Here is a 15112-nt window from a genome sequence, read left to right on the forward strand (position 1 = left end):
GAGTTCAAAGCCTGGTGCCAACCCCAGCATGCTGCTGTCTGGGAAGGGGCTGTGGGAAAGATAGGGCAGCCAGGACAAAGGGGGGGAGCACTTTACAGACCCTGCCCTACCATCTGCCCACCTTTGCCCTCCCCCAGCACTCCACAGCTACTGAGAAAACTGAGGCACTGGGTATTACACCTGGGGTACTTGCCACAGGCCCGCCCCTCCACCTGCTTCCTGAGCGACACCCTGCCGTGGCACCCCACAGCCCCAAGGCCTGGTGCCTGAGCACCAGAGACATTGGCACAGTCACAGATGCCCTGCGGCCAGAGCTGGGCAGTGACCCTGCCCTAAGTCTCCCCCAGGGAGGAAGCAGGCAAAGAAGGAAGAGGAGCCTCGTGGACAGAGGCAAGGCTGGAGGACCCCTCCAGTGCATGTGTGATTGGGTCCAGGGCCGGATGCTGAACCCCTCACCCTGGACTACAATCCATCCTGACCTATGTCACTCTCAGGCAGGAGCCAGAGGGGCTGGAAGGTGGCTTAGCCGTAGAGTGCTTGCCTAGCATGCATGAAGCCCTGGTTTCTATTCCTCCATACCACATAAATGAAGAGCCATAAATGGCGCTGTGGCTCACATGGTGGAGCAGTAGCCTTGAGCAAAGAAGCTCGGGGACAGTGCCCAGGCCCCGAGTTCAAGCCCAAGGACTGGCAAAATAAAGAAAAGAAAAAAAAAGACAGGAGCCAGAGGCCCTGGGGGCCGGGCAGGGGCCTTGGTGGGAGGGGCTCCTGGCTGAGCTGGGGCGTGGCTTGGGGCTTGGTGGGAGGAGTTCCTGGCTGAGCCGGGCGAGGCCAGCACTCTGATGCCAGCATTCTGCAGCAAGTGTCTGAGGGACCCAGGCTGTCCCTAGTTGTGTTGAAGAGGGCCGTGAGGGCTTAGGGCAAACCGTGGTGGCCCCTCTCACAGGCCCAAAGGCTGCAGGACATGTCCTGTCTGGAAAACCAAGCTGCCCACCTGCCCAGCAAGTCCTGCCAGTAGCCTGGAGCCCCTAGGGAGGTGAGCTGGGGTACGGGGGTGTCTGTGGGGGTTTACCTGGGAGCCGTGTCCAGGCTGGGGCCCTGAGACTCCAGTAGGGGGAGAGGTCCAGGATTTTAAAAAAAATTGAAAATCTGAGTATCTAGCCCCTCAGCCCCCAGCTCTCCCCAGAGGGCTTTAGGGTGCCACTGGTCCCCACTGAAGGGCCCAAGCCGAGGCCCGGTGGCACCCATGTCCTAGTAGAAAGTCCCCAGGCCCACACCCAAGGCTGGCAGCATGCTGTGGGCAGAGACAGGCAGAGGCAGGTCCTGGCAGGCTCTCTGTGGAGTTGGAGGGAGGGCCCTCCGGCTGGAAACCAAAGAACACCGTGGTCCCACGTCACCATGAGGACCCCTTGGGCCTGGGGTCACTGGGTACAAACAGCCATCAGCCCAAGGGCTGGAAGCCAGGAGAGACCACCCATACCTCCCCAGGCTATGAGACACCAGGCAGCTGGGCTCTGGTCACAGGGGTCCCTGCTGTCCTGGCACCTGTACAGCAGGTGTCAAGGAGTCCACCCTGTCTCTGCCTTAAATGCACTGATCTTCGCAGCTGCACACGGAGGCTTAGACTGCCTGGGGAAACTGAGGCATGGGTTGGTGTCAAGGGTGTCAAGTCCTGTCCCTGGTGAGGAGTAGGGTCTTGGCCTTGGGATGCCATGCTTCCTGTGGCTATCGCCTCACCTCCCCTAAGAGCAGGGGTTTGGGACCCGAGGCTGGAGCTGGAAGGAGGCCCACAGGGAGGGGGCCAGTGGGTCCTGGGCCTCAAGCACAGAGGCTGGACTCCTCACCTGCACATTCATAATCTGCGCAGCTGTGGGAAGAATGGTGGCTGTAATCCCAGCTATTCAGATTATTATTCAGGCCCTGGGGATCTCAGTTCAGAACCAGTCTGGGCAGGAAAATCTATGTGACTCTTATCTCCACTTAAACACCAAAAAGCCAAAAGTGGAGCTTAGGAACAGTACCTAAGTCATGAGTTCAAGACCCAGGACTGGTACACACACACACACACACACACACACACACACACACACACACACATTCTGAAGGGGGACAAGGCAGCCCACACTTCCTCTCCCAGCTGCCCCACCCTTGTGCCTGTGCTTCTGGCCTGACTCTTTGGCCTTGACCAGCAGGGCGCCCTTGTTGTCTCCTGTCCTGCCACGCCCGGGGTGTGGGCAGTGGCTAGGTCAGGGCTATGGAGTTGTCTGAAGCATAAACCTTATCACCAGTGCTTCTGGCCACTGTGTTGGTCCCTATTTGGGGACAGGGAGCCACTGGGCCTGGTAGCCAGCCAGAATGTCAGGGTGCCAGGCAGGGGCTGTCTGGTCCCCTCTGGGCACAGACAGGACTTGCAGCTTGGCTGAGGAGAGGCAGCTCTTTGGGCTTGGAGCTCCTCTTGGGACCTGGGTGCACTGCAGATGAGGAGGGAGATGGCCAGCTGGGGGAGGTACTGTCAGCCGGCCTGCTGCCAGCAGCAGCCCTGCCCAGGAGCCTCGGGCGTGAGGGGAGCTGCAGGTGGCCCTCTGGGGCTTACTGGGACTCTGATCTCCTGGCCACAGTAAACAGTGGTCAGAGGCCTCGCGCAGGGATGGATCTGGGCAGGCAGGTCTGTCCTGTGGGCCAGATCAAGGTCCCTGCCAGGGAAATCAGGTCCAGCTTGCCCAGTAGCCTCTCCTGAGTGGGTGTGGACTGTAGCACCTGCCTCTGGGAGAGGCCACAAGAGCAGGTGGGGAGAGCCAGCCTCCTCCCTGCCCTCCCTGGGGACGCTCTTGAACCCCTTATCTCCCTGATGGTGCCTGTGTGGCTCAGCCTGGCTCCCGCCCACTCCTGGCTCCAGGGCCTGTACTGGGAGAGCCGGGCAGAGGATCCCCATCTACACCGAGTCCCCATCCCGCTCCCATGGCTCTAGTTTTGATGGGCCACGGTGGGCTGGGGGGAGAAGGGAGGCCAGCCAACCTGGCCATGGGGCTAGAGCAGGGGCTCTCTGCAGAGTCTCAGAAATGACCCCATCAGCTAGAAGGCAGTAGGGCCAAGCCCCGGCTGGGAAAGGGCCCTAGCCTGCACGAGACCTAGCACTGCAAACACAAGCAAACAAACCAAGCACTTGGCTTTAAATGAACAACCAACCTGTCTCTGCCAAAGTAGGCAGCTGCTTGGCCACCTGGTGCCCACAGGTGGGAGCACCTGGGAGCCAGCTGCCAGTCCACAGACAGCAGGGAGGGATAGAGTGTCCCCGGGGAGGGGCCAGCCTGGCTCCACCCCCACCCTCCCTCCACCCCTTGGGAGCTTAGGCGGCCCCTGGCCAGGTGAGGCCTTGGCCGCTCTGCCGGGCCTGGTACAGCCCTCCAGATAACGGCTTTGCTCCACCCCCACACTGGCTGCCAGTGGAGGCCACGTGGCCACGGGAATGACCAGCCAGGCCTTCCCAGAGGCCAGGCCTCCCCAGGCTGAAGTTAGGAGCTTCCTGCCCACAGAGGTAGGCACTGGGCCCTCTGACTGCCAGCTAGAGCCGTGAGAGGACGGACAGGGCATGGGGGAGATAAAGGACGGGCTGGGGGTCAGGGTCAGGGGAGAGGCAGGGAGTGGCCAGGGATGTAGGGCAAGGTGGTGCTGGGCTGGAACGGTGGGTGGGCTGAGCCCCCCTCCTGTCTATTAGAAGTAGAACTGCCTGGCTTCTCTCCCGACCCCTGGCTAGGCAGGCTGGACAGGAGGCCCCCAGCCCTTGCCCAGGGTGGATCCTCTTTGGAAGGTTGTTTTCTTTCAGGGGGCAAGGGAAGGATGGACGAAGGGGTCCCTAGGACCCAAGGACCTGAGGTCTGAGTTGAGGAAGCTGAGCCCCTCTGGGCTGAGGCTGCCTGGGGTCAGGGCAGTGTATGGGGGGGATAGTCAGACCCCAATTTCCCCAGGAGCACAGGTGCCCACCATGAGGGGACGCTCTGCTTAGAGAACTCCAGTGCCTGGGGGCTACCAGGGAAACCTGGCCACCACATCAGGGCAGAGGCTTGGCAGAGGACACAGCCCAGCAGAGTCGGCTCCTAGTGCCCCCACGCAGCTCAGCCCCCACGCGCTCCCACTCCCGCAGTGCATGGGCCCGGCCCTGCCCAGCCCTGCTCTGCCCCTTGGCCTTCCACCCCTCCCCGCTCTGCCCTCCTGTCCTCTCCAGATGAGTAATGCCTCCGGGCTTCTGGGAACAGCTGGAGTGCCCCCGGCATCCTCCACCTGGCCGCAGCCCAGCGCCCCCACAGCCATGCCCACAGTGCCAGCCGGGCCCCAGATGGCCCGCGTGGAGAACGGCTCCCAAGGAGCCCCCCGGCTCTTCCTCACCACCGCGCTGGCCAGAGGCGTCTCGGGAGTCTTCGTGTGGACAGCCCTGGTGCTCACCTGCCACCAGGTAAGTCCCAGCCTGAGCCTCTAGAGGCCCAGTGTCCTGGCTGGGATTGTTGGCTGGCAAATGCCCTCCCTCAGGACCAGGCACCCAGGCCTGGCTGGAGCAGAGGAGAGGCACCCAGGGCCTCAGCAGTGGCCACTGCCTGGGGCCGGGGAGACGGGGCCTGTGGGAGCCCGGCCTGCAGGAGGCAGGGTACCAGCTGAGCACCCCTGGGCATGAGGTCAGCGATGGGGACCCATTTCACAGACAAGATCACTGAGGCCAGAGAGACCACCCCCCCCCCACCCCCAGTTCTTTCTCAGGCTCATGTGGAAGGGCTTCTCCCCCCATGCGTGCAGCCTGCCAAAAAAAGGTTGGGAAGGACTTGGACTTTGATCTTTGGGGAGCTTCAAGCTGGAAACAGAAGGAGTTAGGGGGAGCAGGGAGCTGGGGGGGGGGCTGGAGGGCAGGGAGCTGGGCAGCGGGGTTGGCAAGTGGGCACAGTGCCTCCAAGGGGGCTGCCCTTCCTCATCTCCTCACATGGGAACCGGGACATCCTGAGCACCCTAGCCACACAAGGCCCCCCAGACTGAGCAGTCAACAGCTGGGGGAACGGGACAGAGCCCCAGGCCAGGAAGGGCCAGTATAGGGGTGGGCTAGCCTGGGTGACTGAGCTCAGAAGCTGGGCTTGGAGGCTGGGGCCCTGAGCTTTTTCCGGGATACACAGAGGCACTTACAGGTGTTCCCAGCAGGCTGTGGTGGGCGTGGCTCTCACACAGGGCTTGAAGGTCAAGGATGAAGACAGGGCTGGCCGTGGGAGGGGGGGATGGGAGCAAGGGAGGGGGTCTGTGTGTGGTGGGTGTGGCCCTTGTACAGGCCTAGGGGGGGTGGCGGGGCAGAAGGGAAAGAGTGCTGGGAGCAGGGGGTCTGTGGTTCCTCTGGTATGGCCCTGGAACCGGAGCAGGTGTGGATGGACTGATGGGCCCAGGGCAGGAGCCACTGGGGACGACCAGGCAAGTGTCCGGGACAGGCAGCCAGAGCAGTCAACCCCCTGTGAGCCATGCATGTCTAGATAGGACTTCAACAGGCAGGATGCAAGGGGGACCCAGACAGCCCACATCCTGGGGCCCATAGAGCAAGTAGAGCTATAGACAGAGGCAGCATGAGGCCAGCCTTTCTCCCCAAGCAGTGGAGTGTGTGTGTGTGTGTGTGTGTGTGTGTGTGTGTGTGTGTGTGTGTGTGTGTCTGGCATTGTGGGGGTCTTGAGACCTCCTATGCCCAAGCTAAGGCCCCACCTAGTATGAGGAGACCCTCAGACCAGCCACCCCTTGAGAGCCTGACCTCTGAGAAAGGGGGTTTGACACCTAGCTTTTCTTCTTCTCCTCCTCCTCCTCCTCCTCCTCCTCCTCCTCCTCCTCCTCCTCCTCCTTCCCCTCTTCCCCCTCCTCCTCCTCCCCCTCTTCCCCCTCCTCCCCCTCCCCCTCCTCTTCCTCCCCTTCCTCCTCCCCTCCCCCTCTTCCTCCCCCTCCCCCTCCTCCTCCTCCTTCTCCTCCTCTTCTTTTTTTCTAGTCCAGGGGCTTGGGCTCAAGTCCTGAGCACTGTCCCTGCCTTCTTTTTACTCAAGGCTAGCACTCTACCACTTGAGCCACAGCCCCACTTCCAGCTTTTTCTGTGTATGTGGTACTGAGGAATCGAACACAGGGCTTCATGCATGCTAGGGAAGCACTCTGCCACTAAGCTACATTCCCAGCCCCTTGCTTTAGTATTGAGAAAGTGGAGGCTGGAGGAGGCAGCAGCTTGGCAAGGTCATCCACCAGGTAGTGCCAGCCCCAGAGAGGTCTCCCATAGCACCAGCAGGAGAGGGTGTGCCTGATAAGAGCCTGGCACTGAAGCCAGTGGGCCCAGTCCCCCCCCCCCCCCCCCGTGCCTGGCCACACACACCTATGCCTGCCCTCCACTGCCTCCCCCAGGCCATGCCCCCTCCAGGAAGCCCTGCCCCTGCACCTTGGACCCAGGACCATGCATCCTGCTTGCTCCTGCCCCTGTTCCTGTTCTGCCATGTTCTTGTAGAAAATTTGGAAAATCTGGGAAGGTTTAAAGCTTATAATCACAGTATTTCACAAATCACTTTTACTAGGCATTTGAAATGCATTGAGTACCCTGCTTAGTTTATCATCCTGATTGTTGTTGTTGATTGTGGGATTTGAACTCAGGGCCTGAGCGGTGTCCCTGAGCTCTTGTGTTCGAGGCTAGCACTCTACCACTTTGAGCCACAGCTCCACTCCTGGTTTTCTGGTGGGTAATTGGAGATAAGAGTCTCATGGACTTTCCTACCCAGGCTGGCTTTGAACCACGATCCTCAGATCTCAGGCCCTGAGTAGCTGGGATGATAGGCCACTAGTGCCTGGCTCTATCCTGGTTCTCAGGTATCATTCTTAAGAACATGTGTCATGGGGGGTGAATTTTTATTTGGGTCAGTTGTGGGGCTTGAACTCAAGGCCTGGGTGCTGTCCCTGAGCCTCTTTGTGCTCAAGGCTAGCACTCTACCACTTGAGCCACAGCGCCACTTCCAGTTTTTGAGTGGTTAATTGGAGATAAGAGTCTTACAGGGACTTTTCTGCATGGGCTGGCTTAGAACCTTGATCCTTGGATCTCAGCCTCCTGATTAGCTAGGATTACAGGCGTGAGCCATGGTCGCTGAGCTTAGGGGTGAGATTTTTTTTTTTTTTTGGCCAGTCCTGGGCCTTGGACTCAGGGCCTGAGCACTGTCCCTGGCTTCTTCCTGCTCAAGGCTAGCACTCTGCCACTTGAGCCACAGCGCCACTTCTGGCCGTTTTCTGTATATGTGGTGCTGGGGAATCGAACCTAGGGCCTCGTGTATCCGAGGCAGGCACTCTTGCCACTAGGCTATATCCCCAGCCCAGGGTGAGATTTTTTAAGTATCCTTTCACTGTCCACAGTGTAACAGGCAGTCCCAGGTCGAGGTCCTAGCAGTCATTTCCTATGCATTGCTATGATGAAGGTCTTTTTTTTTTTTAATTTCTGATTATCTAGTTCCTAGGAGTGAGTAAGAGTTTCTGAAGCCTTTCTCTGTTGACAGCCAGATTTCTCTTCGTGGATCTGCATGGACAAGGGCTGGGACACGCCCCTGCCTTGTCCCCAGTGTGACACTTAGCAGGACTCAGGAGTCTGGTGGAATGAATGACTGAGTGTATTCACTGCAGAAGTGCTGGCCAAGAACACTGTCTCAGGCCCAAGGGAACTTTGCAAGTTACAATGTGTTATATGCCTGAAAGTTACTGAAAGAATAGATCTTAGACAGGGCACTGGTGGCTCAAGCCTAACCCCAGCTACTCACAGCTACTTCAAAGGCGGAGATCAGGAGGGTCATGTTTGGTGGCCAAGCCTGGCAAAAAAGCTATGGAGACCCCATCTCAATCAGCAGCTTGGTACCACTGGCTATGCACCTGTCATCTCAGTGATGGTGGAAAACGGAACTCGGAAGAGTGTCAGGCAGCCCAGCCCAGTGCAAAAACTTTTAGATCCAAAACAAAAAATAATTAGAAAAGATTAGGGGCTGGGTACTGGTGGCTCATGCCTGTCATCCTAGCTACTCAGGAGGCTGAGATCTGAGAACCATGGTTCAAAGTCACCACCAGAAAACTGGAAGTGGCACTGTAGTTCCAAGTGGAAGAGCGCAGCATTGAGCAAAAGAGGCTCAGGATGGGCTGGGGATATGGCCTAGTGGTAAAGTGCTCACCTCATATACAAAAGAGGCTCAGGCACAGTACCAAGGCCCTGAGTTCAAGCCTTAGGACTGGAGCGTGCGCGCGCGCACACACACACACACGCGCTTAGAGTCATGTCTCAAGTAGTAGAACCCCTTTCCTGTTCAAGAAAAAATAAATTTTAGAGCTGGGAACCTGTGGCTCACATCTGTAATTCTGGCTACTCAGGAAGTCTAAGCTGAAGTCTAAGCATTAAGGTTCAAAACCAGCCAGGACAGACAGATAGATTGGAGAGACTCTGATCTCCAATAAACCAACAAAAAGCTGGAAGTGGAGCTGTGGAGCAAGTGGTAGAGCACCAGCTCTTGTATGAAAAGGCCAAATGAGAGTTCGAGGTCCTGAGTCCAATCCCTAATGCTAGCAAACACACACACACACACACACACACACACACACACACACATTTTAAACCAGGTACAGTGGTTCCTGTCTATAAACCCAGCACTCAAGAGATTGAGGCAGGAGGCTCAAGAGTTCAAGGGTAGCTTGGCTGCATAGTGAGACTCTGTCTCAAAACAGCAGCTACAAAACATACAATTTAAGTTTATCACAAAAGCTGGCAAGCATTTTTGGCACTGTAATTTCACTTGAGTTAGCCCTCTGCATATGTCTACAAAACATTGGATGGGGGCTGGGAATATGGCCTAGTGGCAAGAGTGCTTGCCTCGTATACATAAAGCCCTGGGTTCGATTCCCCAGCACCATATATATAGAAAATAGCCAGAAGTGGTGCTGTGGCTCAAGTGGCAGAGAGCTAGCCTTGAGCAAAAAGAAGCCAGGGACAATGCTCAGGCCCTGAGTCCAAAGCCCAGGACTGGCAAAAAAAATAAAAATAAATAATAATAATAACACACATTAGGTTGAACTTTATAACTGTATAACATGAGTGGTTATTTAGGAGTAAGTTTTTCTTTTTCTTTGTGTTTTTTTTTTTCTTGTTGTTGTTGTTGTGGGTGGTGGTGGTGGTGGTCTTGGGGCTTGAACTCTGGGCCTGTGCACTGTCCCTGAGCTCTTCAGCTCAAGGCTAGCGTTCTACCACTTAAGCTATAGAACCACTTCCAGTTTTCTGGTTAATTAGAGATAAGAGTCTCAGGACTTTCCTGCTCTGGCCGGCTTGGGACTTTGATCCTCAGAACTCAGCCTCCTGAGTAGCTAGGATGAGAGACGTGAGCCACAGCACCAGGCTACTGTGGTTATTTTTTATATAGGGCCTTGATTTTTGTCCAGGTCAGCTTGGGCTACAGTTTTCCTATTTACACTTTCTACTATAGCTGGTATGACAGGCATGTGTCCCCACAGCCAATGGTTGAGATGGAGTCTCACCAGCTTTTTGCCCAGGCTGGGCCTCAAATCACAATCCACCCAATCGCCATCTCTAGAATAGCCAGACTTACATGTGTAAACTGCAGCGCCAGACTACAAATGTGCTTATATAAGTTAAGTGTATATGTAACTTTATGTATATGTTCATCTATATGATTGCAACAGAAAAATATTTATTTTTGTCATTGTAGTGAGCGTGTTCACTGCAGAAAACTAAGAGATAGCTGGGCATGGTGTCACACACCTGTAATCCCAGCCTTCAGGAGACTGAGGCAGAACGATGGAGAATTTGCAGCCAGCTGGGGCTATATGTTTAGACCCTGTCAAGGAAAGATAGAAGGAAAGGAGGGAGGGAGGAAAGGAGGGAGGGAGGGAGGGAGGGAGTAAGGAAAAGAGGGAGGGAAGAGGAAGGGAAGGAGGAAGGAAGGAAGGAAGGAGCAGAGGGAGGGAGGGAGAGAGAGAGGAAGCAGAGAACTAGGAAATATAGGAGAATCTGAAGCCATGGTAGAGGCCAGAAGTGCCACTCACTGCCACTTTCTTCCTGGCACCTGGGCTGGCAAAAGGTAGCAGGGGTGGTGGGCCAGTGGCTCCACCCAAACCTTCTGTGCTGGTTGCCTAGATCTACCTGCACCTGCGCTCCTACACTGTGCCCCATGAGCAGCGCTATATCATCCGCCTGCTACTCATCGTGCCCATCTATGCCTTCGACTCCTGGCTCAGCCTCCTCCTCCTGGGAGACCACCAGTACTATGTCTACTTTGACTCCGTGCGAGACTGCTATGAAGGTGCTGCCTCGCGTCTGGGCTAGGCTGGACTAGGAGAGTAGAGGGGCAGGGTAGGGGGTCCTGGAGGCTGCACACCTAGGCCTGCTCCCCTGGCTGGCCCCAGGGCACCTGGCCCTGCCAGCCCTGCAGGGGGTGGGGGCTTCCCAGAGGGAACCAGGGTGAGCTAGGAGGCTTGAGGGTCTCTGAGCTATAGCTGTGAGCTGGCCCCTCCTGGGCCTCAGCTTGAACCCCCATGACAGACATGGGCACCCCGGGTGCTGGCACGCGGCTCATGCCAGCCTCTCTGCTGCCCTGCAGCCTTTGTGATTTACAGCTTCCTCAGCCTCTGCTTCCAGTACCTAGGGGGCGAGAGTGCCATCATGGCTGAGATCCGTGGCAAGTCTATCAAGTAAGCCCCGCCCCTGACTCCGCCTCACCGCGCCACGCCCACTGAGGCCCCGCCCCCTCCGGGCCCCTCAGCCACTCCCTCCCCCAGGTCCAGCTGCTTCTATGGGACCTGCTGCCTCCGGGGCCTGTCCTACTCCATTGGCTTCCTGCGCTTCTGCAAGCAGGTGAGGGGCCTTGCCCACCTGTGTGCCCGCCGCTCCGGCATGGCCAGGCTGGTTGCCAGCCCTGCCCACTGCTTCCCCACCGTTCCCCGCTGTCCCCAGGCGACGCTGCAGTTCTGCATCGTGAAACCTATCATGGCTATGACCACCATCATCCTCCAGGCATTTGGCAAATACCACGATGGCGACTTCAAGTAAGGCGAGGGGGGGCAGGGGGAGCAGGCCATTGCAGACAGGGTTCAGCATGGCCTTGTCCTCCTGGGGGCCAGGAAGGGCAGGTTGTGGATGGCTTCCTGACAGAGGGAGGCCGGCAGTGCTGGTGAGAGAGAGACCATGCACAGTGTCTGGAAGCCCCCCAGGACCTGCTTCCTCAGTGTGTCCCAGGCCCTGAGTAGAGGACTGACCCACCCAGAGGGGACAGAGCAGGCTGGTGACATGCCTTTGGGGGGGGACAAGGACCACTCTGACCAACAGTTCCTCTGGCCCAGTGTCCACAGCGGCTACCTGTATGTGACTCTGGTCTACAACACTTCCGTCAGCCTGGCCCTCTATGCCCTGTTCCTTTTCTACTTCGCCACCAAGGAGCTCCTGCAGCCCTTTGAGCCGGTCCTCAAGTTTCTCACCATCAAAGCGGTCATCTTTCTCTCCTTCTGGCAGGGTGTGTGGTCCTCGTGGGGATGGGACCTGGGTTCTAATTGTGCCTCAGTTTCCCCAGTGGCAGGGCCTAGCCACAGGGGCACAGGGAGGCCTGTCGACAGGTAGAGGGATGGGGGGGGCAGGGGCAGTGGAGGACATGCAGCAGCTGCGGGAGCCCTGGTCCCTGCGAGGCTTGGAGCCGGAATGGCAGGGTAGACTGGTGGTACCTGGCCTTTGCTCCTCCCAGCCTCAGTCCTGGGAGAAAATGCTGGCCATGGTGAGAGCTGTGGTCTGTGCCTGAGTGGTTTTTGCCCATTCCCAGGGCTGCTGCTGGCCATCCTGGAGAGGTGTGGGGTCATCCCCGAGGTCCAAGCCATCGACGGCACAAGGGTGGGGGCGGGCACGCTGGCCGCGGGCTACCAGAACTTCCTCATCTGCATTGAGATGGTCTTTGCCTCCATTGCCCTGCGCTATGCCTTCACCTGCCAGGTGTACTCCGAGAAGAAAGAGCACTCGCCAGGTAAGCCAGGCCTGCCAGCCAGGCCACCCAGATGCACCCTGGAGTGGGCATCTAAGCCAGGGGCAGGCAGGGGTCTCCAACTGTGAAGGGCTCTGTGGCTGGATGGAGATGATGCCTGGGGGGTGAGGAGGGGCAGAGCTGGCATCCTTAATCCCACCCCGACCCCCAGCTCTCTAACCTCTCCCCCTGCCCCAGCCAACTATCCCAGAGCCAGACATGCATCACCCCAGGAAAGAAGCCAGGTGCCAGTGGCTCATGCCTGTAATCCTAGCCACCCAGGAGGATCAGGGTTCAAAGCCAGCCTGGGCAGAAAAACCCATGAGATTCTCATCTCTAATTAACCAGCAAAAAGCTGGAAATGTGTGGCTCAAGTGGTAGAGCACAACCTTGAGTGAAAAAGCCAAGTGAGAGTGCAACGCCCTGAGTTCAAGTCCTAGTACCAGCACACAAAAGAGGAGAGAGAGAGAGAGAGAGAGAGAGAGAGAGAGAGATTTGCAAGAGGCCCTGGTGAGAGCTGAAGGCCAGGGCTATGTTTGAGGAGCTGGGCTGGGGGTTCAGAGACCAACCCTGCTAGCCAGGATCATGGTGTATAGATATCTGAGGACCCCAGCCCTGGCCAAGGTGGACTTTGGAGACAAAGTGTGTGGTCTGGGGCTGGCTGGGGTCCCCAGATGGAGCTGCCTGGGGTTCCTGGATGGAGCATGCGCGCTGGGGCTGGCCGGGGTACTCAGAGCCCCTGCCCACTGCTGCTCCATCCCCAGGCCCCCCGGCACCCATGCAGAGCATCTCCAGTGGCCTCAAGGAGACAATCAGCCCACAGGACATTGTGCAGGACGCCATCCACAACTTCTCCCCGGCCTACCAGCAGTACACACAGCAGGCCACACAAGAGGCCCCAGCGCCCAGCCACCCCTCACCTGGCACCCTCCCTGGTCTGGCCAGTGGCTCTGGAGGGGGCAGGAAAAGTCGAAATGTGGAGAAACGCATGCTAATCCCCTCAGAGGACCTGTAGCGTGTCTCAGGGTCTCTGTGCCTGGCTGGGGGCTTAGTCTGCCTGAGCCTCTGGGCAGGACAGGGTCCCCTACCCACAACTCTTACTGGAGGTCCAGCCTGCAAGGCCATAGGCACCTTTTCATGCTGTGTCCAGCCAGGGGTCAGGGTGCCTGTGGGCCACCGCACGGGAGGAGTCACCTGACTACCCTGGACAAGCCTTAGGACCCACTTGGGACCTGGCCGCAGACCTCAGGAGGTCACTGAAAGGCTGAACATGAATGTGGCCACGGGGTCACACACACGGCACAGTAGAGGATGGCCAGGTCTCAGGTTTGGGACTTCCAGGAGAAATGGGAACCCAGCCTGGCGACAGAGGGACCCTGTGCCGTGTACTGGGGGTGTGCTGAGCCTGGCTGAGGACATCCTGGATGCATAGAGAAGGCTCCCCTGTCCCCCCCATTCCAGCCACAGGAGGCCTGGCAAGGTCCCAGCCACGTCCATCTGCACAGAACCACTGTGGGATGGCCTTCCAAGCGCACGAACACCCCCTGTGAGCTCTCCTTATTTATAGATAAACACCTTGAATTTTCTCCTTCCTTTTTTTTTTTTGTCCTTTGTGGGGCTTGAACTCAGGACCTAGGCACTGTCCCTGAGCTATTCTGCTAAAGGCCAGCAATCTAACACTTTGAGCTGCTGACCCACTTCCAATTTTCTGGTGGCTAATTGGAGATCAGTATGTCATGGACTTTCCTTCCTGGGCTGGCTTCTAACAGATCTCAACCTCCTGAGTAGCTAGGATTACAGGCGTGAGCCACTGGCACTTGGCTACCCCTTGGGTTTTCTGTTTGTTTGTGTTTTGTTGGTCACGGGGCTTGAACTCTCTGGGCCTGGACCCTGTCCCTGAGTGGTAGGCTAGTGCTCTGCCATTTTTGAGCCACAGCTCCACTTCCCCCTTGGCTTTTCTAGTGTTTGTTGAGCCTCTCTTCCTGCAGGGCCAGGATGGGAGAGGACAACAAGGCCCAATATGTCGGGGAGGGTCCCAGGACCCTCTGCCTGGGGCAGCCCCCTCCAGTGTTGCTCAAGTCAGGTAGGGAAAACTAAAATTCACCATCAGATGCCACTGGATGCCGTCTGATGTCCAGCTCTGAGACCCCAGGGAGGCCGAAGTAGCTGCTTCTCTCTGGACTCCATCAGCCTGCAGCGGGCAGGTGGGGCACAGTCTAGAATGGCCAGGAGACTGCTTTGCCCTCTTCTTCCCCCTCCTCCTCTTCCTTGTTCCCCTCTTCCTCCTCTGTGCTAAGTGGATACAGACCTGCATCCATGGATTAGAGGAGCTGGGTAGCCTTAGGAACTGGTGCCCTTTGAGAACCTTCTAGCAAAGACCTAGCACTGAGCAGTGTCTCCTTATAGGGGTATCCCAGGCAGAGGGGGCATGTAGGGAAAAGGCCTGGGTCCCACAGCACAGGCAGCAAGAGGCTAGGGTGTGGGGAGCAGGAGCCTGCTGCCCAGTTGGGCACAGTAGATGGGAAGGCCCGCAGGCACCCACCAGTCAGGGAGTCTCAGCTGGGTGGCAGCTGTCCGGCCCCAGGAGCTACCCTGCAGGTGCTGCTCCTCTGCCATCTCTGTCTGGGAGGGACCGGAACAGGGACACAAAGCCAGTGGCTTCTCTGGGGTTCAGCTGTGCAGCTAGATAAGATAGGTCAGGCTCCTCCCTGTGTCCCTCCCCGCCCCTGCCTTACTGTTGCCATCTGTGTGGCAGGCCCGCCCACTGGTCAACAGGGCTGGGAGGGAGACTGGAAAGGAGGCTCTGGGATGTGCTCTGCCCAGGCCTCACTGTAACCACCTGTGAACTCGCCCAGGAGGTCTGTGGCCTCCATACACTGCCTCTACTCAGGGCCAGGATTCTCTTGGTATTTTTGTGCTGATACTGGGGCTTGAACTCAGGGCCTGGGCACACTGTTCCTTAACGTTTTCACCCAAGGCTAGTAGTGCCTTGTCACTTGAGCCACAGCTCCACTTCCAGCTTTCTGGTAGGTAACTGGAGTTGAGTCTCATGGTCTTTTCTGCTTGAGCTGGCTTCAAATTGCAATCCT

The 15112-nt window shown here is 57.7% G+C and overlaps 1 protein-coding gene across 2 annotated transcripts; it reads left to right on the forward strand.

Annotated features, from left to right (window-relative positions):
* Positions 1–869: 869 nt before the first annotated feature.
* On the forward strand, positions 870–13778 carry Tmem184a (transmembrane protein 184A). 2 transcript variants are annotated; one of them, XM_048330405.1, is made up of 9 exons: positions 870–1036; positions 4223–4450; positions 10157–10322; positions 10620–10710; positions 10798–10873; positions 10973–11064; positions 11359–11528; positions 11829–12026; positions 12788–13778. In XM_048330405.1, exons 2-9 carry the CDS (start codon positions 4223–4225, stop codon positions 13036–13038), a joined length of 1272 nt encoding a protein of 423 aa, XP_048186362.1. In that variant the 5' UTR covers positions 870–1036; the 3' UTR covers positions 13039–13778. The 2 variants fall into 2 exon arrangements, with proteins under 2 accessions (XP_048186362.1, XP_048186354.1); XM_048330397.1 differs by lacking the exon at positions 870–1036 and adding an exon at positions 3272–3535.
* Positions 13779–15112: the final 1334 nt, after the last annotated feature.

Source organism: Perognathus longimembris, chromosome 1 (assembly GCF_023159225.1).
Source record: "Perognathus longimembris pacificus isolate PPM17 chromosome 1, ASM2315922v1, whole genome shotgun sequence".
In the NCBI taxonomy this organism is placed as follows: Eukaryota; Metazoa; Chordata; class Mammalia; order Rodentia; family Heteromyidae; genus Perognathus; species Perognathus longimembris.